This window comes from Panthera pardus, unplaced genomic scaffold, assembly GCF_024362965.1.
Source record: "Panthera pardus isolate Hobbes unplaced genomic scaffold, ASM2436296v1 HiC_scaffold_2, whole genome shotgun sequence".
Lineage (NCBI taxonomy): Eukaryota > Metazoa > Chordata > Mammalia > Carnivora > Felidae > Panthera > Panthera pardus.
This window is the reverse complement of record NW_026526765.1, coordinates 86,125,344-86,148,290: the sequence shown is the minus strand read 5'-3', so window position 1 is coordinate 86,148,290 and position 22,947 is coordinate 86,125,344. Positions and strand designations below refer to the sequence as shown.

The 22,947-nt window shown below is 36.8% G+C and overlaps 3 protein-coding genes across 8 annotated transcripts in view; 2 read left to right on the top strand and 1 right to left on the bottom strand.

The window, feature by feature from the left end:
- The window catches only part of POLR3G (RNA polymerase III subunit G), a 103,274-nt gene extending 100,739 nt beyond the window's left edge, over nt 1-2,535 (top strand). For all 4 annotated transcript variants that reach the window (XM_053907205.1, XM_019462803.2, XM_019462804.2 and 1 more), the window contains exon 8: nt 216-2,535. In XM_053907205.1, the coding sequence (XP_053763180.1) occupies nt 216-302 (87 nt within the window). In that variant the 3' untranslated portion in view covers nt 303-2,535. The remainder of the gene's footprint in view (nt 1-215) is intronic.
- An 818-nt stretch (nt 2,536-3,353) lies between these two features.
- LYSMD3 (LysM domain containing 3) lies at nt 3,354-17,097 on the bottom strand. Its single transcript, XM_019462799.2, has 3 exons — nt 16,789-17,097; nt 13,712-13,974; nt 3,354-7,030 (listed from the first exon to the last, which is right to left on the bottom strand). The coding sequence occupies exons 2-3, from the start codon at nt 13,964-13,966 to the stop codon at nt 6,365-6,367; spliced, it is 921 nt and encodes a 306-aa protein (XP_019318344.1). The 5' UTR covers nt 13,967-13,974; nt 16,789-17,097; the 3' UTR covers nt 3,354-6,364.
- Nucleotides 17,098-17,212: 115 nt separating this feature from the next.
- The window catches only part of ADGRV1 (adhesion G protein-coupled receptor V1), a 590,892-nt gene continuing 585,157 nt past the window's right edge, over nt 17,213-22,947 (top strand). For 2 of the 3 annotated variants that reach the window (XM_053907199.1, XM_053907200.1), the window contains exons 1-2: nt 17,213-17,418; nt 19,196-19,340. The gene's annotated coding sequence lies outside the window, so the exon portion shown is untranslated. Of the gene's footprint in view, nt 17,419-18,919; nt 19,341-22,947 lie in introns of those variants that run through there. The other variant, XM_053907201.1, reaches the window with a different exon arrangement.

Genomic DNA, 22,947 nt, shown 5'->3' with positions numbered 1-22,947 from the left:
AGGTGATGGTCTTGTGGAAAGCAGCACAAGTAGATGGGAGTGAAAAATATTTTTTAAGGAGATGAAATAGCAGAGACTTTTTTAAAGCGGGATATATTTTATTACCCAGATTTGATATTCATAAATTAAGATTAAAGGGACAGCCTAAATGATGTTTTTTAATAATGTTACTAATTCATTTTAATGTTAACTGAGAAATTTCTCACTTCACTTAGGAAAATGACTACATTAATTCATACTTTGAAGATGGAGATGATTTTGGTGCAGACAGTGATGACAACATGGATGAAGCAACCTATTAGCTATGGAATGTCTCCAAAAATATCTTTATGATACAGCTTCTAAATATTTGGACAGACTTGTTTCCTATTTCTGATAAGGAATGAGTATTGTATTTTTGTTCCTGTTTTGTTAGACAAATATTTGCTGTCAAAACACTCGGAACCACATTGAGTTTACATACTAGGTACCTTACCAGTTAGTCTCTGATGCTCTGACATTCCTTCTCAACATCCTGTCATGCCTCTTACGTGTTCAAGTGGATGTTTTTTTTTTTGTATTATTCAGATTTGAATGTGCCTAGAGTTTTTGCATCTTTTAATCTATGTATCCATACTTGAACAAATTATTCTTGTTTAACTTGATCTGTTGTAAAACTAGTACTGGTCATCATAGTGGATTTCTGTAATCTGAACATTGATTAATACTGCACAAGGAGCACTTTAAAAACAAAGAAACTTGAAAATAATTTTATCTTTTACTTTTACATGGTATGTTCTGTGCTACGACTACATAAACCTACCTGAGTTCACAACGGTGTAATTTATGAGATTGGAAGTTTTGTGATCAAAAACATACACGCTGGGGAAAATGCCAGATTTTTGAGGTGTAGTGGCTGCTGTTAAATTTCATAGGACTCCTAGTTACCCAAGTGATTTATATCACAGTGCAGAATAAAACTCAGGTCATTTTAAAATCAAGATCAATCTTTTTTGTTTATTAAAAACTAGCTCCCCTGCTTTTTTTCTATTTTGGCAGGGAAAATACCGAAAAACCCTCAGCCTCCAAAGACACACAAATGCCAAAGATTTTCAAGGGAATTCATATTATGTATTTTTAGATGATTAATGTTACCTACCAAAAGGAATAAATTTTCTCTTTAGGGAATGTATTACCTGTTACCCTCTAACCTTGAGAATCACAGCCAAATTCTATTTCTGCCTTTACCATTAGACTCAGTCTTGAAAATCAGCTTGGTTTTCTGTGCCTTAGTTTCTCCACCTGTAAACTATTTCCTACAAAAATTGCTTAAACACCAACCAAAATTTGTTGTATGTATTCATTCATACCTTATAGAAATGATCACTTAATTTTAATTTGATCACCCTCTAAAAAATTGTAGCTTGGTAAGTGATTTAAAAGTTTTAAAAATCAACCATATTTTCCTCAAAAAATATATTATAATCTGATTTCCCATCGTGTATTCTGGAGGGGAAGATTGGAGAAAATTTATATTGTGCCATTTTGTAATGTGACTTTCTCAGGAAAAAGATCACTTTGAATTTTAATACTTCCTCAGTTAATTCAAGATGCGTGTGAAGACCATTAGTTCAGTGCTGTGTTGATCATATGTGAATTATTAAAATAAGCTTCTGGGAAATTGTAAACATTCTAAATGGAAAACAGGAATAAAAAAGTCCACATTAAAACAACAATCTACTGGACTTAGAAGGTCATAAAGTTTCCAGTTGTAATGGGCAAATAGTCACTTAGGATTATTAATTAAAACATTGATGTTTTAGGGGCACCTGGGTGGCTTATTCGGTTAAGCATCGACTCTTGATTTCAGCTCAAGTCATGATCTCACAGTCGTGAGATGGAGCCCCACGCTGGGCTCTGCACTCAGTGTGGGATTCTCTCCCTCCCTCTCCCTTTGCTCCTGACCCACTTGTGTGTGCTTGCACACATACGCTCTCTCAAAAAATAAATATTTAAAAAATATTGTTTCATTCTCTCACTTCCTTAGTACCTTAGCCAAATACCACTTAATTTATAGAAATCTGATCTCAATGGTTCTATTTACTTTATTATAAATCTGCAGATAACTTTGTGAATTGAGCAAATGCACTGAAGTATTTTTCCTAGCTTTCAATTTGCCTCCACAATTTTAGTCCAGCAGATGGTAAGACAGCCCTTTTAGGCAAGGATTAGCTCCAGGAGGCTCCAGCCATCTGCCTTAAGTGCATTATCTTCCCCCCTTGGAAGATCTTTGTAGAAGTTTAAGGTTGACCAACTGTGGGAACAGATAGGTAGTATTTGCAGGTTGCTTTACCAGCATGAGTCTTGTTTTTCTGGCTTAAATTCTCAGGGACTGTGAAGTTAGGTATTCCATAAGAAGGTAAACATTAATGCAAAGATAGCCTCCTATATATAAAAAAGTACTTGAAGTGTCTTTAAATTTGCTATATTAACAGGCATACGTTTTTGCTACAATGCTTATTTTTTGTTTACACATTAAATTCTTACAAAACAAAATTGTGTCCTTTTGTTTTATATGAACATGTTTTATTTTGAGCCTACTTAAATATATTTAATAGAGAAAATACAGATTTTACCTAGTAAAATATTTATTGAGCAAGAATGACACTATCAAATATTCGTGAATAAGCACCAACAAAAAAGAAAACTCAAGGTGATTAAAGTCATGATAAATTAAGATTTGGCAGACAGTGTAATATTAGTGTGATCACTAGTATCACAGACCTACACTGGATACAACAGAATGCTAAGAAATCTGGAGGATCTTGTTAAACTTTCCATCCCCACCATAACGTACAGTGTCAATGGCTTTGCCTTAATATGGTTAAAGGCTCTGGAGTTAGTAAGAACTTTTTCTTAAAAAGTAACTTTAAGTACAATTTTAAGAAAAAGTAAAGATTACATCACAAATTCTTCCACTAAATAAAAGCTTCAAACCAACTTTTTCAATTATTTTTGATATTGGTAACTTTTAAAAATAAAATATCCTTGAAATGGAAAGGTGGTTTTATGATAAAATTTACACATAATTTGTTAAATGTCTGACCCACAACTTGCTAAGAAGTCGTGGATCATGCCTTTTAAGGTCATCTTCTCTGATATCGAAGAGCATCCAAAGAACACTCATCTGAAATTTGTTTTCATTTATGTCTTATAAATAATCCAGTGGATTTTATTTCATTCTAACAAGGAGGAAATATGAATTACTAAACCTCTGGCAATTCTATCCACCTTACATAGTATCTCTATTTTAAATAGTTTGAAAGAAGAGGAGAAAACGTTTGCTTTTATTCAATTAAATTCACCAGCTTCCATTTTACATTGAATAATAAAATAGAAACTTTATTACATTTTGCATATCTTAAAATACAAAAAATAAGGGGCAGAAAATTTTAAAAACCAGTTTTACAGATGTACATGCTAACAATGTTCTACAATTCCATTTTGCATTTGTATCCAATACATTATACAAAAGATTTATAGTATTTGCATACATAAAAAGAATTAAATAAAGCATTCAGATATTTCTATGATCTAACAGTGCAATATGCATATACTTGGAAGAAAAATACTGATTTCCTGAGTAACGGTGTTGTAATTCAAAATAAGAATGATACCCATCATAATGCACCATTTAAATAGACTTCTAAAAACTCCACCTTTACCCTGTAATGCTTTGACTGGATCCTTTCTTCATAGTATTTCTGAAACATCCTTCATATTCCCAAGTAGGTAATTTTAGAAATAGATACCTTCAAAAGAACTAATCATTAAGTAGTGGTTCATTTAAAGAATTCTTCAAGCCACTGAACAAGCAAGTAGAGTCCAGAAAAAAAAAAGCTTTAAACGGTAAGTCCTTTGGAAAAGTTCATTTAGCATTACAGTCTTATAATTCTAATGTGGCCAGCCGACTGTATAATCCATTTTAATCTATCTTTTGAAGACATGAATCCCATAATTTTCTAGGAGTAGGACAGCAAAAACTTTAAATGGCATCCAATAGTTCAAAACAACCCTAACCATTTGTACCCAGACTTAAAAAAAAATAATAATCTGCTCTAAAAATAGCAGATTTTTCTTCGCTTACAACTCCATTTTTTTTAAGTGAACCAAACTCATTTGCGGTTGCTAGCATATATATATATTACATATATACCTTCTAATGTAAAGCATCCAAGTAAATTCAAAGAAGAGTTGCAACACAATTAAAATCCACAATATCAAACAATAACTCTTATTAAGTTTTATAAACTAATCTGTGTTTGCCACAAGTTTTGATGTATACTAGTACTTTTTAAAAGCTAAAATTATTCTAGATCTGTTAAATGCTTAGGAAATTTTTTTTCATTTAAAATGACCCTTAAAGATTAGAATCTAAAAGTCTATATATAAGATATATATAGAATTAGATATAATTCAAATATATAGAAAAAGGAAACTGCCTGATTGTGTCATAAGGATATGTTCTATTTCCTTCAAGAGGCCATTCTACAAGACTGAAATGGTTTTTAATCAAGTACACAGTACACTTCACTACCTTACGTAACTTATTTTGAAATCAGACCTACCATGATTTCAAAGTACCACTAGCAAAAAGGAATCACTGACTGTAATTTCATCAATTCGATGTAAACAAAGTTCTTCATTCCACTCTAAAATAATCCATTTTTCTTTCCTAAAACTTGATTTTTCAGCAGGCGTAATAAATACAATGTAAACCAACCAAGTTAACACAGCATAAAGTCGAAAGATCATACATATTTTCAAGATGCTAAGGCACATTAAAATAATTTTAAAATTTCAAACTAAAAAGTTACTGAAAAAATGATTTTGCTACACCTTCCAATATTAACATTTTTCGTTAATTGTCTAAGGTCCTTTAATATATCCAAGAGCTTTAATGTTTGACTTCTTTGTCCTGTCTTTTTATGATACTTTGCTCCTGAAAGTACATAAAACCTCATGTACCATATGTACTTTTTCACCCCACTTGTTACCAATATTGGAGTTTGAAATATAAAATCACTGGTCTAAAGCTGAAACATTAAAAATTAGTAAATAATGCCCAGAAAATGAAGTGGTATTATATACCTAAAGGTACATACTTTATTATACACAAAACACAAAACAGGCAATCCAGACTCCACCAAATCTTACTTCTAATTAATCATTTTGGTTACATTTTTAAAACACACACTTTAAGAAATTAAATGATGGAAATTAGTATACAAATGATGTTTACTTAGCCAGACTGTATCTGATCCACAGCAAATCTTAAGAAGTAGCACTATCAAGCCCTTTCAACTGATCTACACGCCTTTGGCCTCTGCTGCCCAATTTGATGCTATAGTTCAGAGGAAAAAAAGGTTTAAGTTGAACATTTTCTCTTTGAAAAATATAGGTTAATGGGTCAATCAATAATTTGTCTGTTACTTTCACGCAAAAGGTCTCTCTCATCTTTGCTTTTGATTCATGAACCAATTTCTACAACAGATCTCAGAGGCAGACAATGAAAATTTGTTTTAACCCCATGAAGTTGTGCTTGATAGTGAAGGTGGAGATGAATTTATACAGCCTATGTTATGAATCCTATTGGACCATCTGAAATAATACTTAATTTTAATTCTAAAAATTAAATTAGCTTACATAAGTAGTATTATAAGGCATTAAATGTAATTAAGGCATGTTACTACAAGTAACACAGCAACAACTTATCACAGTATGTGAGGATTTAATTCCTAAATAATGCTAATCTGTATAACACTTTTCATTAAAGAATTACAAAAGTGCTTTCAAATAACAGAGGCAAATATACTCACTTAAAAAACAGAAGCAGAGGCACCAAGCTTTAAGAGACAAAGATCACTTTTAGGTCTTGACCTAATCCAGTGTTCCAGGGACCAAATGGCAACTTCCCAACCATACACATTATTTTAGGGGCTTATACAAGTTATTTTGCCTAATAAGTTTAATATTAACAACCTTAAGCCAAAAAATAATTACTTGAAAAATAAAACTTAAACATAACCAGTCTTGAATATAAAAAATGATACATTTTCCAAGTTAAGAACTTCCTAGACCCATATTTAAATTCATTTCTGCTTTAAGCATTGATACAAGATATATGGATTTACAACTCTCAATATCAACGACCAACTGTAGGAATTTCATACTCAATCTATTTGTAAGTGGCTCCAAAAAAGGGTGAAAAACAAAAGCATCTTCAATCTCCTTAACTTTTGCCTTTAAAGTGGTTACTGAATAGAATTGATTCATCACACTCCAGATTCACATGATCATTAACACTGTAAGTATGAGCTCACTGCTATGTTTTGTGTTGAGCAGCAGGTGACTGAGAATCTTGACTATATAGTTTATGATCATGTTGGCCAAAGGGTATTCCCTTAGTTGGACCAATTCCATTTTCCATTTCTCTCTGTTGTGATGGGGGTGTGACTCCTGAATGCAAATGTGAGGAAGAATCCACTGTTGAATGATGACTAACATCCACTTTAGCTAAAATTTCATAATACAGCAAATAAAATACTGGCGTTATTATACCTACTATCAACATTATCACTACGGCTGTCCACCACCCTATTCCCCAGTCTGCTCCATAATAAGGATCCTTACGTTGAATGTTTTTGTTATCAGGTTCAAAACGTATTTGTTGTGCTGTTAAAGCAGATACCACCTCATTAAGGTTCTCTCTTTTGGTGTCTGTACATTTTACTATTTGTTCTATGTCTCGGTCTACTTCTTTTAAAAAGCTACCAGCTGACTCACTGGAAGAAAGAGAATCATTAGGTGGCAAAATTTCCTGTTGTTCTGGAACATACTGGACAGATGACGGACGTGAAGCCTGTCTTCCTTTTGGAGGATAAAGTGTTTCAGTCAATGAACTAAACTTCTTAACTGGAATTTTGATAGACCTAAGGGCAAAAAAGTCTTGATCGCTGATGAGATTATTAACCCTCTTGATATCTGCTACCTGTAAAAAAAAAAAAAAAAAAAAAAAAAAAAAGCAACATTCAACTGAATTTTCAATCAAAACAGAGGTAACAGTATTCATTCATCCCATTACTTTTGGAAGGAAAAAAAAAGGTACAGTTTAATTATTAGTAGTATTAAGTTATCACACCCGGAGAGATTTTATTTGTGGATAACAGTTCTATACCACTCTTGATCTACCAGTCTTAGGAAATCGCTAATTACTTTTTACTGTCACTCATGTATTAACACAAATGTTAGGTATTTAAGTAGATCCTGGAATCCTTTGATATTTCTCTTTGTACATCATGCACAAATATCACACTTCTGCTGTTTGTAAACAATGAGAAGGAAGAATTACAGATATTTATGTTCTTTCATTCTTGCAATTAGAATATAGGCAAATATCAACTTATCCAACTAAAACTACCATATTTTATCAAAACTAAGATGCCATCAACTCTAAAATGTGCCATTATTTATCACTAAGGAAAAAAAAATATTAAGGGTGCCACCATTTCACTTTCAAAGATGTTAAAATGTATCAAAAAACATGCACCTTAGATAACATATTTCCCTTACTTGTCTTCTAATGACATTTTCCCTAACTTCTGTGTTCATGCAGTATTCAACCACCCCCAAGATGAGTCATTTTTTATAAGCTTTCCCTATGTATTATACAGTCCTCAACCTGTCTGTATATCCTATCTACCTGCCATTGTGAGGAGGGAGAGCATGGGAGTATTCCTCAGATTACCCGTTATTATGCCAGGCCTCCCACAATCTTTGAGTGATTAGTCCCATTCATGATTTCCATCAACGCTTTAACCTAAGCCCTAGTCATTTATCACTCGATTGATGTCAGAGAGGTAAAGTGTGTCTAGGATAAAGCTTTTCTGGCTTGGTCAACTCAATGGATAATAATGTCATTTACTGAGATATAGAACACTTTGGAGGGAGAAAAGAAAATAAACACAGATTATATACGTGTTGACTTTGAGGTGACTGAAATATCTAGGTGGAAGTTATCCAACAGGGAGTGATATGTCTGAAATTTGAAAGAATGATCTCATCTAGAAATAATGACTTGTGGATTATCAGCAAAAAATGGTAAATGAAGTCACAAGTGTACACAGATTCACTAAAAAAGACTAGGAGAAAAAGGTGATAAATGAAAGATGACTGAGGAATGCCAACATTTGAGGGTTATGTTGAATAAGAGAAATCTACAAAGGAGATTAAGAAAGAGTGGCCAAGGGGTGGCTGGCTGGCTCAGTCAAATGAGTGTGTGACTCTTGATCCTGGGGTTGTGAGTTTGAGCCCCATGTTGGGTACAAAGATTAGTTAAAAATAAAAATTTTAAAAGCAAAGAGTGGCCAAGAAAGCAATATACAATGGTGGGTTTGACTATCTGGGTTTGACGGATGGCTATGATACTTTCTAGCTCTATGATTTGGGGCAAGTTGTTTAACCACTCTGCAATGAAATTTCCACGTATGTAAAATGACAGTAATAACACTACCTACCACATAGAGTTTTGCAAAGATTAATAAATTAAAACATATGAACATTCAAATAGCAATACATAGTACATTATGCAAATGTTAGCTGTTATTAAATATTACTAGTAGGAAAATCAGAAAGCTGAAGAATCAAGGAGGTCAAACAAGGACGGTTTTTAGGAGGGGGTGGTGACTGATCAACTGCAGATTTCTGATCAAGTTCACTGAAGAATGAGAGTTCCTGTTGGAAAAATCAACTCCCTGGAAGTGTGTATGTGGGAAGAGGATGGAGAGGAAGACTGAGGAGTAATTAGATGAGACAATAAAGGATGCTTTGAAAGTTTATGACCTCAAGACTGTTTAAGGCAAATGAAGACTCACTGACAAACTCCAAAACCTGACCCCATTCTCTTTAAATGTTTGTTTGGTATTGTCTATTCTGACTAGTAACTACTCCATACTCTTTCTAAACCAGGCTTCCAAGTCTTAAGTGTCTACCTAGGTTCTCACTCTAATTATCCCTATATTCTCCATTATACTAACTTCTTTGGTTGCATTTAGGATTCCAACCTTGCAATTTTTATGCTCTTGTCAGTTTTAGGACTGGCATATTTTTAATAATTTCTAAAATTGAGTACTTACAAGAGGAATACAGCACTAAGTACCCTATTTTTATTTACTTTTTTATAAAATATGTGAAGTGAATTAAAAAAAAAATTTTTAATGTTTATTCATTTTTGAGAAAGACAAAGTGCAAGTGGGGAAGGGTCAGAGAGAGGGAGATACAGAATCCGAAGCAGGCTCCAGTCTCTGAGCTGTGAGCACAGAGCCCAACATGGGGCTCAAACTCACCGACCGCGAGATCATAACCTGAGCCAAAGTCAGACTCTTAACCGAGCCACCCAAACACCCCATAAGTACCCTATTTTTAAAGTGATAAATCCTTTTGTAAGGTTCTTCCTTTTTTTGATGGTTCAGCTCCTGGTAAAAGGGAGCATTGCTTAACTCCCTAACACTGTTGTATCAATCTTCCTTATTGTAGACAAGACCTTCTTTCCTCTAATGTTAACCTAACTGCCCTTTCATCATTCTTCATTTTAAATGAGGAATCAGCTGAATAACCCCAAATAATCTCTGTAAACTTCTTCTCTATCATTATTACACATATTTTAGTCCAAGCCCTGATCATCTTCACTTGAATTATTCCAACAACCTCCTTACTGGGTCCCCTCCAACTCACCGGCAGGTTTCCCTACCATTTTGTAGTACTCTTGTTAAACCTTATAGCAGTGTTCTTACTATATAGATCAAACTTTTCCTCAGTTCTCTCAAAGTGCTTCATCCCAATCAGTCTACGCCCCTCATTTTTGAAACATCTATTAAACTTCTTCTGTTGTTCACCTTATTTTCTCCTTAAAATCTTCTCCATGTCACTGTCCTATACCTTTCTCCTCATATACTCTAGTCATATTTTTTTCCTTTTCACCTCATTAGAAATATAATCTATTTTTAATCATTCATATAGATGGCATTTCAAACTTCTCTTCTTGTAAGACAATTTATTAGGTTCGTTAAAAAAGAATCCATGTCTTTCTCTAATAAAGCTAGTGGACCACACTTTTCTCTTGAATCTCCACCTTGGTAATTTCAGCCTGGCCCCTAATTTTATTTACTTTTTAATATGAAATTTATTTTCAAATTGGTTTCCACACAACACCCAGTGCTCATCCCAACAGGTGCCCTCAATGCCCATCACCCACTTTCCCCTCCCTCCGACCCCCCATCAACCCTCAGTTTATTCTCAGTTTTTAAGAGTCTCTTATGGGTTGCCTCCTTCCCTCTCTGTAACTTTCTTTTCCCCTTCCCCTCCCCCATGGTCTTCTGTTAAGTTCCTCAGGATCCACATAAGAGTGAAAACATATGGTATCTGTTCTCTATATGACTTATTTCACTTAGCATAACACTCTGCAGTTCCATCCACGTTGCTACAAAAGGCCATATTTCATTCTTTCTCATTGCCAAGTAGTATTCCATTGTATATATAAACCACAACTTCTTTATCCATTCATCAATTGATAGACGTTTAGGCTCTTTCCATAGGAGATATTTGGCTATTGTTGAAAGTGCTGCTATAAACATTGGGGTGCAAGTGCCCCTATGCATCAGCACTCCTGTATCCCTTAGGTAATCTTAGTTACTATCCATCATCAACCTTCTAAAGCACATTTTGTAAATTATTTCTCTACAAAACATGAATTCACATGTCTATGTTAAAAATTAAACCAGATATACTATGATATAATAATAAATGGTACTGCCTCCATGAACAAGTTGCAAACCCCCCGCCCCAAATCCAGCTCTTATCTCATCAAGAAATGTGTTTCACTAAAATACTTTATTAAGTTTTTAAATAAAAATTCTTAATGTGTCTGTTTTGAACAACTATGAATCGCAGTAATTATTTAAAAAAAAATACATAGAACCTTAGGGTCACAGGAAATTTTTAAAAATTCAGTTCATATTGGTATATATTTGGGGGTGCCTGTATGGCTCCGTCGGTTAAAAATTTGACTCCTGATTTCAGCTCAGGTCATGATCTCATGATTTGTGAGATCAAGCCCCATGATGGGCTCCAACCTGTCAGCTTGAGATTTTCTCTCCCTTTCTCTCTGCCCCTCCCCACTCACGCTCTCACTCCCTCTCAAAATAAACATTTAAAAATAAGTAAAATAAATTTGTATGAATTTGTATAAACAAGTTTATAAATACATATGATATTATTATAGAGAACTATGACAGGTAACCAATAAAAGGCTCTCAAGTACAAAAATATACATTATGGAAGACTGTGGAGGGAGGATGAAAATTTTAATCAAGGAGAAAAAGCAATGATAAAACTTTTATGCTAGTAAAAGTTTCATGCTTATACACTGGGGCACCTGGGTGGCTCAGTCAGTTGAGGGTCCAACTTGAGCTCAGGTCATGATCTCACAGTTCGTGAGTTCGAGCCCCACATTGGGCTCACTGCTGTCAGGACAGAGCCTGCTAGGGATACTCTGTCCCCCTTTCTCTCTGCCCCTCCCCAGCTCATACTCTATCTCAAAAATAAACATTTAAAAAGAGAGAGAGCGAGAGAGAGCGAGAGAGAGCGAGAGAGAGAGAGAGAGGGAGAGAGAGCGAGAGCATATAAAGAGTATTCTAACAGTCTTATTTTTAAGTATCAATAGCGACAACATTTTTGAAATTATATCCTTTAAGTCATTAGGAAGTATTTAAACTCACTTTAAAATGTGCAAGGAGGTACACAGTAAATACATTTCAAAATTCTACTAGGAGTATGACAACATAAAGTTCAAAAAACAGTTTCCGTAACAGTTTCCGTATCATGTTTACATGAAAACAGATTCCGCACTAAGGATGCAAGATGGACATAATGACACAGATATAAAATGGATATAAAGAGTTTGGTATTATTAAAATAAAAATATACCTCCCTTTTTATCAATCCTACTTTGGAGAACCTACTCCACAGAAATAAAGGTAGCACCACTTATTTTTAATTAAAAATTTTTTTCTTTAATGTTTATTTTTGAGATAGAGCACGAGTGACGCAGAGAAAAAGGGAGACAGAGAATCTGAAGCAGGCTCCAGGCTCTGCGCTGTCAGCACAGAGCCCAACCCCACGAACCTTGAGATCATGACCTGAGCAGAAGCTGGACACTTAACCGACTTAGCCACCCAGGTGCCCTGTGTACCACCATTTAAAGATACAGTGCTGATGATATTCACAATTCAAAACATGAAGAAAATCTTGAGTACGTGATAGAATAGTTTAATATCATGGTATATCCATACTATGCAATACTATATAACTATATAAAATGGGTTAGATGTGTCAGACAGTGAGGCATGTCTATGATATATTAAGAAATGAGGGGTGCCTGGGTGGCTCAGTAAGTTAAGTGTCTGACCTTGATTTTGGCTCAGGTCATGATCTCATGCTTCATGAGAGTGAACCCCTTGTCGGGCTCCACACAGAAAGCTTTCAGCTTTCTGATTGGGATTCCCTCTCAATCTCTCTCTGTCCCTCTCCTGCTCATATTCTCTCTCTCAAAGTAAATGAATAAACATTACAAAAAAAAAAAAAGGAAGAAATAAAAAAGACAAAAGTAACTTGCAGAGTAATAGGCACAGTATACACCAATTTTTTTAGTGTTTTTATATATGTATTTTTTTTGAGAGACAGAGAAGGGTGGGGGGAGAGAGAGCGAGCGCACATGTGTGCATGTGCACATGAATGAGGGAGGGGCAGAGAAAAAGGGCAATAGAGGATCCAAAGAGGGTTCTGCCCTGACAGCAGTGAGCCAATATGGGGCTGGAACTCACGAACTGTGAGATCATGACCCGAGCCGAAGCTGGATACTCAACCGACTGAGCCACACAAGTGCCCCAAACCAATTTTTAAAAACAAAAATTGGGGCACCTGGGTGGCTCAGTCGGTTAAGCAGGCAACTTCAGCTAGGGTCATGATCTCACAGTTCGTGGGTTCAAGCCTCATGTCAGGCTCTGTGCTGACGGCTTGAGAACATGGAGCCAGCTTCGGATTCTTTGTCTCCCTCTCTCTGCCCCTCCCCAGTTTGCACTGTCTCTCTCATTCTCAAAAATACATAAACATTAAGAAAATTGTTTTTTGGTTTTTTAAATTTTTTTTATTTTAGCTTTTTTTTTGTTTTTTGTTTTTTTTTAACAGAAAAACAAAAAATCACCAACACCCCAAGTATTTTAGATAATACATATTTATATTTATATATTACACATATTATTTTTATAAGCACAAAAAAAGGTATGGAAAGCAACACCCCAAAGTGTGTTATTTCAGGAAGATGAGGCAGAAAAAATTTTTCTTATATATTTCTATATTCTCTTAAAACCTGAGTAAGGAGACAAGATAACACATTTGGATGTCTTTTAATACTGAAACTAGACTCATGGATTTAGAAATAAACGGAAATCCAAGTATTCACTTAAAAATTTAAAAAGTTAACATCTACCAACATAATACAGTTTTCTATGGAAAGAAAGGAAAAGACAAGATAAAAGCACAGAACTTACTTCAATTTGTGCTAATGAACAAATAATTTATTTTGGACAGCATTATGCAAAATCAAATTAAAACTTACCGTACAACAGTACTGAAGGGCTATTGCATTTAAAGTATCTCCTTCCTGTATATCTTTTGTTAATACTATGATGTCATCAAGTCTATCTCTTGATGTACTTCTTCGGATTTTCTCTTTTCCTCTGGATCGAAGCTCATACACTTCGGCATCCTCCTCCAACATGTCACTGTCTGTACAATTTCCAAATGCATGTACTTGACCACTTGAATGAACTCCTGGAAGAGGAAAACTACGATTCTGATGTCTCCCTGCCATGTCAAAATCTGAGGGGGAAAGAAAGAGAAAACTCTGGAGTGTAGCTGATCCATATGACTGAGTTACATGAATTTTACATTCAGGACACATTATACGTATATTTTTAAGAATGATTTTAGTTATTTAAAAATTTAGGTTTGAGTTTTAGAGATGTTAAAGTACAAAGAACATATCTGGCAGCAGAAACAATGAGAGAGGAGGGAGAGGTAATCCATTCTTATAAACTATGTATCACCAAAAGTGGAGGTGATAAACATTTTCACGGAATTAAACAGTTATTTTTTTAAGGTCAAAAAATTAAGTTCCCCTTATTCTGAGTATGTGAATAAAATTAAGGAAACTTCTGATCATATATGTGCAATTTATAATTCTGATAAGTCAAAGTATGGGTTTTATATGTACAAACAAAACACTTTAATAAATCCAAATATTCTGGCTTGTTCAGCATTTTAAGCTCATATATCTTTTGTACTACCTATCTACCTCCTTGGATCAAGTGGACTTCAGTATTTATGTTTAGAATATATATCATGTGCTTTCTATATAGGTCGTAATTTTGTCCTAGACCAAGGATTCTTATTTTTTGAAAGTTTTTCACCAACATTTATCAAAGTCCTCATCCAACTCAATTTATGGTTGATAAAGACTGAATATAGTTTAGGCCACTACATTCATTTCTACTTCAGAAAAGATACTCTTAAGAATGAGCACTGGCCTAAATTAAAAGCATACATCAATAAGCATGTTATCAATGAGTACTTTTTGTTTACTTGTATATGCAGTCTCAACTGATCTTCAACAAGCTGGCCTATTCTCATTAAAGACAAAACAAAAATAAAAAACTAATTCCACAGGTCCAGTTCTTGCTTCATATTACATGTTCACATAAGAAAGGAAGTATAGTAGATTGCTTTCAGTTATTGTTGTGAAAGATGGAAAGAAGTAGAAGGAGTAAAAGGCATTTTGGAGATAAAATACTTAGGACTTAATACTGTGACTCAGATATCAAGAGACGAAAGAAGTTAAGAATTATGCCAAGATTTCAGATTTGCATCATTGAGGAAATGGTGATGCCATTCTCTAGAAAACAAAACACTGGAAGAAAAGTGGGAGGCTAGACTGTGATTATAAATTCCTTTAAGACAGCCCAAAAGAATGTGAAGTAGCCCAGCAGGCTACATAGTCAAATTCAGAAAGGTCTGGGCTAGAAATATAATTTCATGACTCATGTGCATAGGTAGAAACCGAAGCCGTATAGGTATAAAGGAGACTACCTAGAAAAAGTACAGAATAAGAAAAGAGCAGCCAAGACTGAGCCTTGAAGACCTGCTACGTGTAGTAGTATGTGAGGGAAGGAAAATCAGCCTGCAAAGAATACGGAAAAGGAATATTCAGAAGAAGAAACCATAAAAATATTATGTCATGGAAGCCAAGCCCAAATGGTGTCTTCCCATCCAAGTACTAACCAGGCCCGACCCTGCTTAGCTTCCGAGATCAGACGAGATCGGGCGCGTTCAGGGTGGTATGGCCATAGACCCAAATGGTGTCTTAAAGGACTTAGTTCAGTTGTGAATACTACAGACAAATATGAAGTGACAAAGAGAAAAAAACAAACAAAAAACAACTCTCTGACTCTGCTGTACAACAATGCAATGCTTTAAGAACTCAAGGGTTTTTATTAGACCTAGATAACTAATAGTTACATGTTAAGTAGACTTAAAAGTTAAAAACCACTTAATATACACTAATTGAAATGTGGCCATACTTCCCTTTAGATTCTTCCTAATAATTTGTTGTTAGAATCCCAAACTGGCTTAGAACAGTTGAAATTCAGTGAGCAATGTGCAAAGCCATTTTACATACTGACATCAAACTTTCTCCAGAGTCTATTGCTAAATACTAAATAATACGACTAGAACTTCATCTCACTATCTCTTCTCTTGTGTAATGAAATGCAGGCAGCAGACTACCACAAGTGGATACTGATTTTGAATAATCAAGAACTGGTTGTGACTCCAATGAAAGTGGAAAGCTAGTCACAGGCCCAAGCAGATAATTATCTAAGCCGACTATACAGACAGCAGAAAGTACATAGTATTCATCTCATCTGGCTCAGTTTTCTTCACCTGTCTTAATTCTTAGGGTAGGGGAAAAAAAAAAACCCTGCATGCCACCTAGATTACAAACCATGGCAAAAAGTAATTACCAATGGATACGTTATTAAAGCATTTAACCAGCTCACTCTGTAACTGTAAATTGTTTCCCAAACACCTTCATACTTTATAGTAACTGTTGTTGGGTGTTTTGCTTTGACTTTCTTTAAGCAGATAGGGCCATAGGGTCATAGGGCACAAGGTAGTTCAGCACTGGGATAGTAGTAACACAGGGACTGTATCCGCCAGGGGCAATTCAGGTTTTAAAAACTTCTCTTCCTCTCTATTCCACACACCTAGATTTTTTCTTTCCCTGTTTATATGATGATTAAATCTCAGGTTTTCACGCCACACCGTCACACTTGGACGGTGTGGACGAGATGTTGCCAGCATATATTATCGTGGGGTAAATGTAGTGTTTAGGTTTTAAATGCGTGGCTCTGAGAACCAAACAGGTAGGAGTCCTTCCTCTGACCCTGTTTCCCCGAGAGTGTAAAGAGGGGCTTCGGTGGGGTTGGTGGCGAAGATCTCCTCTGCCTTGAGGTCTCCTACATGCAGGCCAGGATCCGAGTCCCAACCGGCGGCCCCGGCTACACCTGCGGCCGAGGGCTCTCCGCCATCTCCAGCGAGAGTGTAGCAGGGCCCAATCCCGCCGACCACCATCTTTACCTGTTCGGTTAGCAGCGGGGACGCAACGAGGAGCCCGCTGCCAGGTCCGCCGCCGCGGCTCCTGTCCCGGGCAAATTCATGACCAACCCTGCGCTTTTGGCTGCCCCTGCCCTCTGCCGCCACCGCCGCCAACGTCTCTGCCTTCCGGGCCGTGCGCCGCCGCCACGTCCGCAAACCTGCCGTGCGTCATCGCGTCAAGTGGGCGGAGGTGGGCAGAAGAGGGAGAGGAGGAGGAGGCCGGAGGTGGAAAGGGGCGGGGAAGGAGGAGGGCGGGGACGCGAAGGCGAGACCAGACCCGGAGGCTTCTTAACCACTGGCCTGCGCCTGGCGCGCAGGCGCAGAGACGCCGCCAGGGCCGCGGGGGCGGGGTCCGAGTTCCAGCTCCGCCCATATCTCCTCTCCTTCGGCCCCTACCCCGCCCCTCACCCTCCGTGATTGTAGCTCCGAGGGCCAACCCCGCTGGTTAACCCGGTGATCGGGAGCTACCTGCCCGCTGCGCCTTTGTCCTTCGTGCACACAGTGCTGGCAAAGACTGTCTAGAAAATACCCAGGGGTGGGAATCGGGAGGAGAGAGATGCTTAAGGATATGACGGGCACTGTTGAGCGTTTCTTCTTGCTCTGCATCTGGAGGTTTGTCTAGGGTGGAGAAGGTCGCCCAAAACCTTAGTATTGACATCCATGTTTTGGAAAATTGTACTGTGCTTATTACTTTTCATGCGGAAGCTTCTAGACTTTTGCAGAAGAGACAAAATACTGGAGAGAAGTCCTTGGTTGGCGGGGTAGGGTTGCCTCAGTCTTTGTATTGATAGGTGAGGAAAGTGGGCCACCTAGAGTCAGGCCCCGGAAAATGTTTGCCCTCAGGCTTTGGTTCTCAGCTTGTTATTCTCAAGGAGTCAAGGCTGTGTACAAATTGTAACTTTGTTTTGAAAATTAACTAAAAGTCACTGGTAGTCACTGTTGGGGTCTATGAGATACAGTTTGTTAAATCACAAACTCCTTACTTAATATATTATTTTTCTCAAATTTGCTAAATGAGTATGATAATGTGTTTGAATTTATGTAAATGACTGTAAAGCATTTTAGTGATATGCCTCCTGTTTCCCAAAGTTAACGTTACAGACTTTGCCCTTTGATGACCATGCTGTCTTATGACAATGTACGTGTTCGACCCAAACAGCTGGGATGCAGGGCGCAGAGCACTTCTTTTCAGAATGTCTGAATATTTATGCATCATGAAGACCTTGAAGCTGTGTTTTAAATTACTTTCAAAGAGTGTTTTTGTTTTCTGGGAAGTGTGTTCAGTAAAGGTTAGGAATTCTGCACTGCAATATTTTTCTTTTATTTGAGGAGGTAGACACTGCGGTCCACAATGCGACACAAAGAACTGCAGGAGAAGACTTTTTTTTTTTTTTTTTTTTAAGTTTGTCAGAGCTGTTCTGTGTGCTGTTGCCCTTGTGACACCCGTCTGTAACCATTTATCACTGAGACATTTTCTCATCAGTAGACAAAAGATATATTCCCTACTTGATATGTAGGGCTTCAGCTGCTCAGCCTTCATGAATGTTAATGTGAATACAACCTTCTTTCTGCGTGTAGGTTACTTTTCTTATTTTAATGTCAATAGGCAGTGGAATCCATGTGAGAGCCTAAGTGATAGAATTTCAAGCACTTCTACAACACTGCTACCTGTTTTCTTTTTATAAATATTTTTTCAATGATATCTGCGTGTTTTTGAATCAATATTTATGTTTAACAAAAGTGCAGTTATTGAACTTTATATAAAGACAATAATAGAACTATATTTTATTATTAAAATATACAAAGGAAGCAGTTAGCCATGAATTTTGGCCACGTTCCAAAAAGCTGGCCAGTAGGAACAAGTACTTTGTCTTTGAGAAAAAGGATGTCCCCACAGCTGAGCAAAGCCAAAGGGATTTTCAGTTTTTGAGATTTCATCTGACACAGTTTTCATTAGACGGCTGCAGATGAAAGAATATTTAGTTTTTAGGAATGTGTGTTTCTGTCACTAGCATTCAAGTTTTGTGATTTGCTCCAGAATAAAAACAGTATTGTAATGAGAGTATAAGTTGATGCAGCTGGCTGAGAGTGGTACTTGGTAATATCTATCAAAGTTAAAAATGCAATTGACTGAACTATTAAATGGCTAGGTAATTACCTTGGATTCACTTACACGTACATACATATAAAATGTAATAGATATGTTCAGGAATGTTTACTACAGTCATAGCCAAAAATCTGAAAATATCCTAAATGTTCATCAGTAGCAGACTGGATACTTCTGATACGTTTATATATCAGAATATTGTAATGTTATGCTTTTAATGTTTAACTCCAACAAATGCAATTAATCTATATTTTCTGATTTATTTCTTCATTTACCTAATAGATTTTCATTAGAGGAAAAGTATATGCGAGACCTTTATTCAAGCCATTGGGGATACAGTGTTTAAGAAGACTGTTTCCTTACTCACAAAGCGTCCATGTCTAGACACGTGGAAAAAATCTCCAAAATGTATTTTAAAGAGAAAAAGGTAAGTTACATATAAGAGGTATGATGTTATTCCTTTGGAATAGAATTTATATGTATACTCCCCCCCCCCCCCCACATACACACACACACATTCATGTATCTATGCAGGGAGATACATTTAATCTTTCTTTCTGGAATGTTATTGAAGGAATTTTGAACAGTGGTTAAAAAGGACTAGATGTGGCAGGAGAATAAGAAGACTCTTCCTTTTCTTCTTAGCCCTCTCTATATAGATTAAATTTTTATTACCACGTGATTTTATTTTATTGAACAATATTAAGACTGAACACATTTTATTATTGAATAACTGGACTTGTTTTATCTACATTTAACCAATAATCAACCATCCAACTCTTAATCACTCCAGAGTCTGTTTGTACTTTTATTTTCAAATAATAAGTGCCTGGAGAAAAGAACCAGATCAAGTCACTTAGTAATCAAAAAATGAGGGGCACCTGGGTGGCTCAGTCGGTTAAGCATCCGACTTTGGCTCAGGTCATGATCTCTCTGTTCGTAGGTTCGAACTCCGTGTCAGGCTCTGTGCTGACAGCTCAGAGCCAGAAACCTGCTTCAGATTCTGTGTCTCCCTCTCTCTTTCTGTCCATCCCCTGCTCACTCTCTGTCTCTCAAAAATGAATAAATGTTAAAAAAGAAAAAAAATTTTAATGAAAGGCAGGGCACCTGAGTGGCTCAGTTGGTTAGTGTCCAGTTCTTAGTTTCAGCTCAGGTCATGTTCTCACACTTCATAGGTTCGAGCCCCGTATTGGGCTCTGCGTTCATAGTGTGGAGCCTGCTTGGGATTCTCTCTCTCCCTCTCTCTCTCTCTGCCCCTCCCCGACTCGTGCTCTTGCTCTGTCACAAAACAAACTTTTTTTTTTTTAAAGGAGACTTTTTAAAAAAGTAAATAAAAAATAAATGAAAGGTAACAGAACACTGAATTATTTTTACTTTTTTTTTTTTTTTTATTTCTCTCTGGCAGATTTCTTTCATCCCTGCTTTTACTGTCTGCTCCTTCCTATGTCCTTTTATCAACCTTTCTTTTTAATTCTACTTTCTAGAAGCAAATCTGAAAAAGACCTCTGTACACTAAGGAAATACTTCAACTCAGATGAATTTAAAACTATATTCTGGGATGAAACTTAAAAAAAAAAATCCTGTCGTCTCTCATCATTACGTATATATGTGGTGGTGGTGGTTTGTGTGTGTGTGTGTGTGTGTGTGTGTGTGTGTGCGTGTGTATACATATATTTGAATCTGTATATATAGAATCCATATAGAGAGGAAATATTGTGTCTCTTCTCTAGAAGTCTTGGAGAAAAAACAAAGTGCATGATTTAGATATGTTTTGCTAGAGATGAACCAGATGACCTTTCTAGTTGCCATGCACCCTATGATTTTAAAATATAGTGATTATCGGGGCGCCAAGGTGGCTCAATCGGTTAAGCATCTGACTTCAGCTCAGGTCTTGATCTCACAGTTTGTGGGTTTGAGCCTCCCCCACCCCCATAGGGCTCTGTGCTGACAGCTCAGAGCCTGGAACCTGATTCTAATTCTGTGTCTCCTTCTCCCTCTGCCCCTTCCCTACTGGCTCTCTCTTGCTCTCTCTCTCTCAAAAATAAAGAAACATTAAATTTTTTTTTTAAACATAGTGGTTATTATAATCACAGCTCTGCCATAATGCAGTTGAAAGAAGAGTCAAGGATACTTCATGAATCCAGAGTTGCTTATAAATGTTAGTAAGTAATTCAGGAATATTAAATATGACTTGAAAACAAGCATTCTGGGGCGCCTGGGTAGCTCAGTCACTTAGGCACCTGACTTCAGCTCAGGTCATGATCTCACTGTTCATGAGTTTGAGGTCCATGTTTGGTTCTGTGCTGAGAGCTCAGAGCCTGGAGCATGCTTTGGATTCTGTGCCTCCCTCTCTCTCTGCCCCTCCCCCACTCACTCTCTGTCTCTCTGTCTCTCTCTCAAAAATAAACATTAAAAAAAGAAAGAAAGAAAACAAGCTTTCCAATCCCTCTGTCCATACAGGCATTACTATATGAAAACTAGTCTCACAAATACTATTCTTAAGTTCATTAGCTAAGTAGTTGGTACATATAAAAATGAAGGGTTGTGTGTTTATAATTCAATAGACTGTAACTTAAATGCTTTGTTTTCCATAATCTTTACAATCTCTATGGTTACATAAGTAAATTGGTGCAGGTGAATGCCCTAGAAGCTATAACCTAGAAGCTTGCTATTGTGCCTACTCCTCCAAAGACCTAAATGGTCAGACAGAATTCAATTAAGCCCACTTCACCAAAAGAAAACATTAAAAGGATGAACCAGTCTATGGAATTGGGTGAGAGCAAAAGGTGATTATCCAAAGTGGAGAGTAAGGCAAAATAGAGTCCAGATGGTGGACATCCAGTTAGATTTCTTAGATGTTCAATAGTGTGCTCATGGAGTCAGGAAGATTAGGGGGTAGGAAAACACAAGGGGAGAAGTGAAGAGGCAACAATGTCTTTCCATTCTAGTCTGCTTCTCTCCCAGTGGGTAGAGACCACTTCTTGACAATTGTCAGCTTGACCAACAATACCTGAAAAACCAAACTAGAGGTTCAAAAGCAAAACTTTCATTCCCATATAAAGAATCATAGAACAGGGGCATCTGGTGACTCAGTTTGTTAAGCATCCCACTTTTGATTTTGGCTCGTTCATGATCCCAGGGTCATGGGAGCATCGAGCCCCACATTGGGCTCCTATACTGGGTGTGGAGCCTGCTTGAGATTCTCTCTCTCTCTCTCTCTCTCTCTCTCTCTCTCTCTGTCTCTCTCTCTTTGTCCCTCTCCTCAACTTTTGTGCTCTCTCTCTCCAAAATTAAAAAAATAATAATAAAATTAAAATTAAAAAGAATCATAGAGCAGTAAACTGAAGTAGTGCTTATCTGACAGTATAGACAGAAATTACATCTATTTACTTGACAAATAATAATTACGTACCTACTGTGTTTAAGGTACTGTTTTAAGCCCTGGGAATATGTGCCCAAACAAGTCCAAATCATTGCTCTCATGGAGCTTATATTTTTGTGGTAGAAGACAGAGAAGAATAAGACGAATAAATGAAACACTGGTACGTTGGATGGTGATAAATGAATGGGGAAAAATTTAGTAGGGAAGGAGGTTGGAGTGTTCTAGGTGAGGGGAACTTGTGTTTGTGATAGGGTGGGTGAGAAAAGGCCTGATTAAAAAGGGCTGAAGAAAGTATATGAGCCATGTTGGTACCTAGGAGAAGAACCTGCTAGTCAGAGGGAACAACCAAGTAAGTACCACTTTCCTGAGAGGAAGTGTGCCTTGTGTATTGGCAAAATAGCAAGAAGACCATCAGGGCTCAAGTGGATTGCACAAGGTGGGAGAGCAGCCAGAGACGAAGTTAAGAAGGAGCAAAATTGGCTGAGAATGTGTGTGCCATTACAGGACTCAGACTTTCACTCTGAGTAAGAATGGGAAACCATGCATGGGAGGGTTTTGAGCAGAGGAGAACATTATTTACCTTCAAAAAGGATCACTTAGGAGGCCTAGGGTGGAAGCAGGGAGATCAGTTAGGCTACTGCAGTAACTCAGG

Excerpts from the sequence above, each read along its gene's own strand:
- LYSMD3 (XM_019462799.2), bottom strand. The coding sequence starts at position 13,966 with ATGGCAGGGAGACATCAGAATCGTAGTTTTCCTCTTCCAGGAGTTCAT. Across the intron at positions 7,031-13,711 it reads CCCTTCAGTACTGTTGTACG|GTAGCAGATATCAAGAGGGT; the intron begins GTAAGTTTTAAT and ends TTTTTTTTACAG.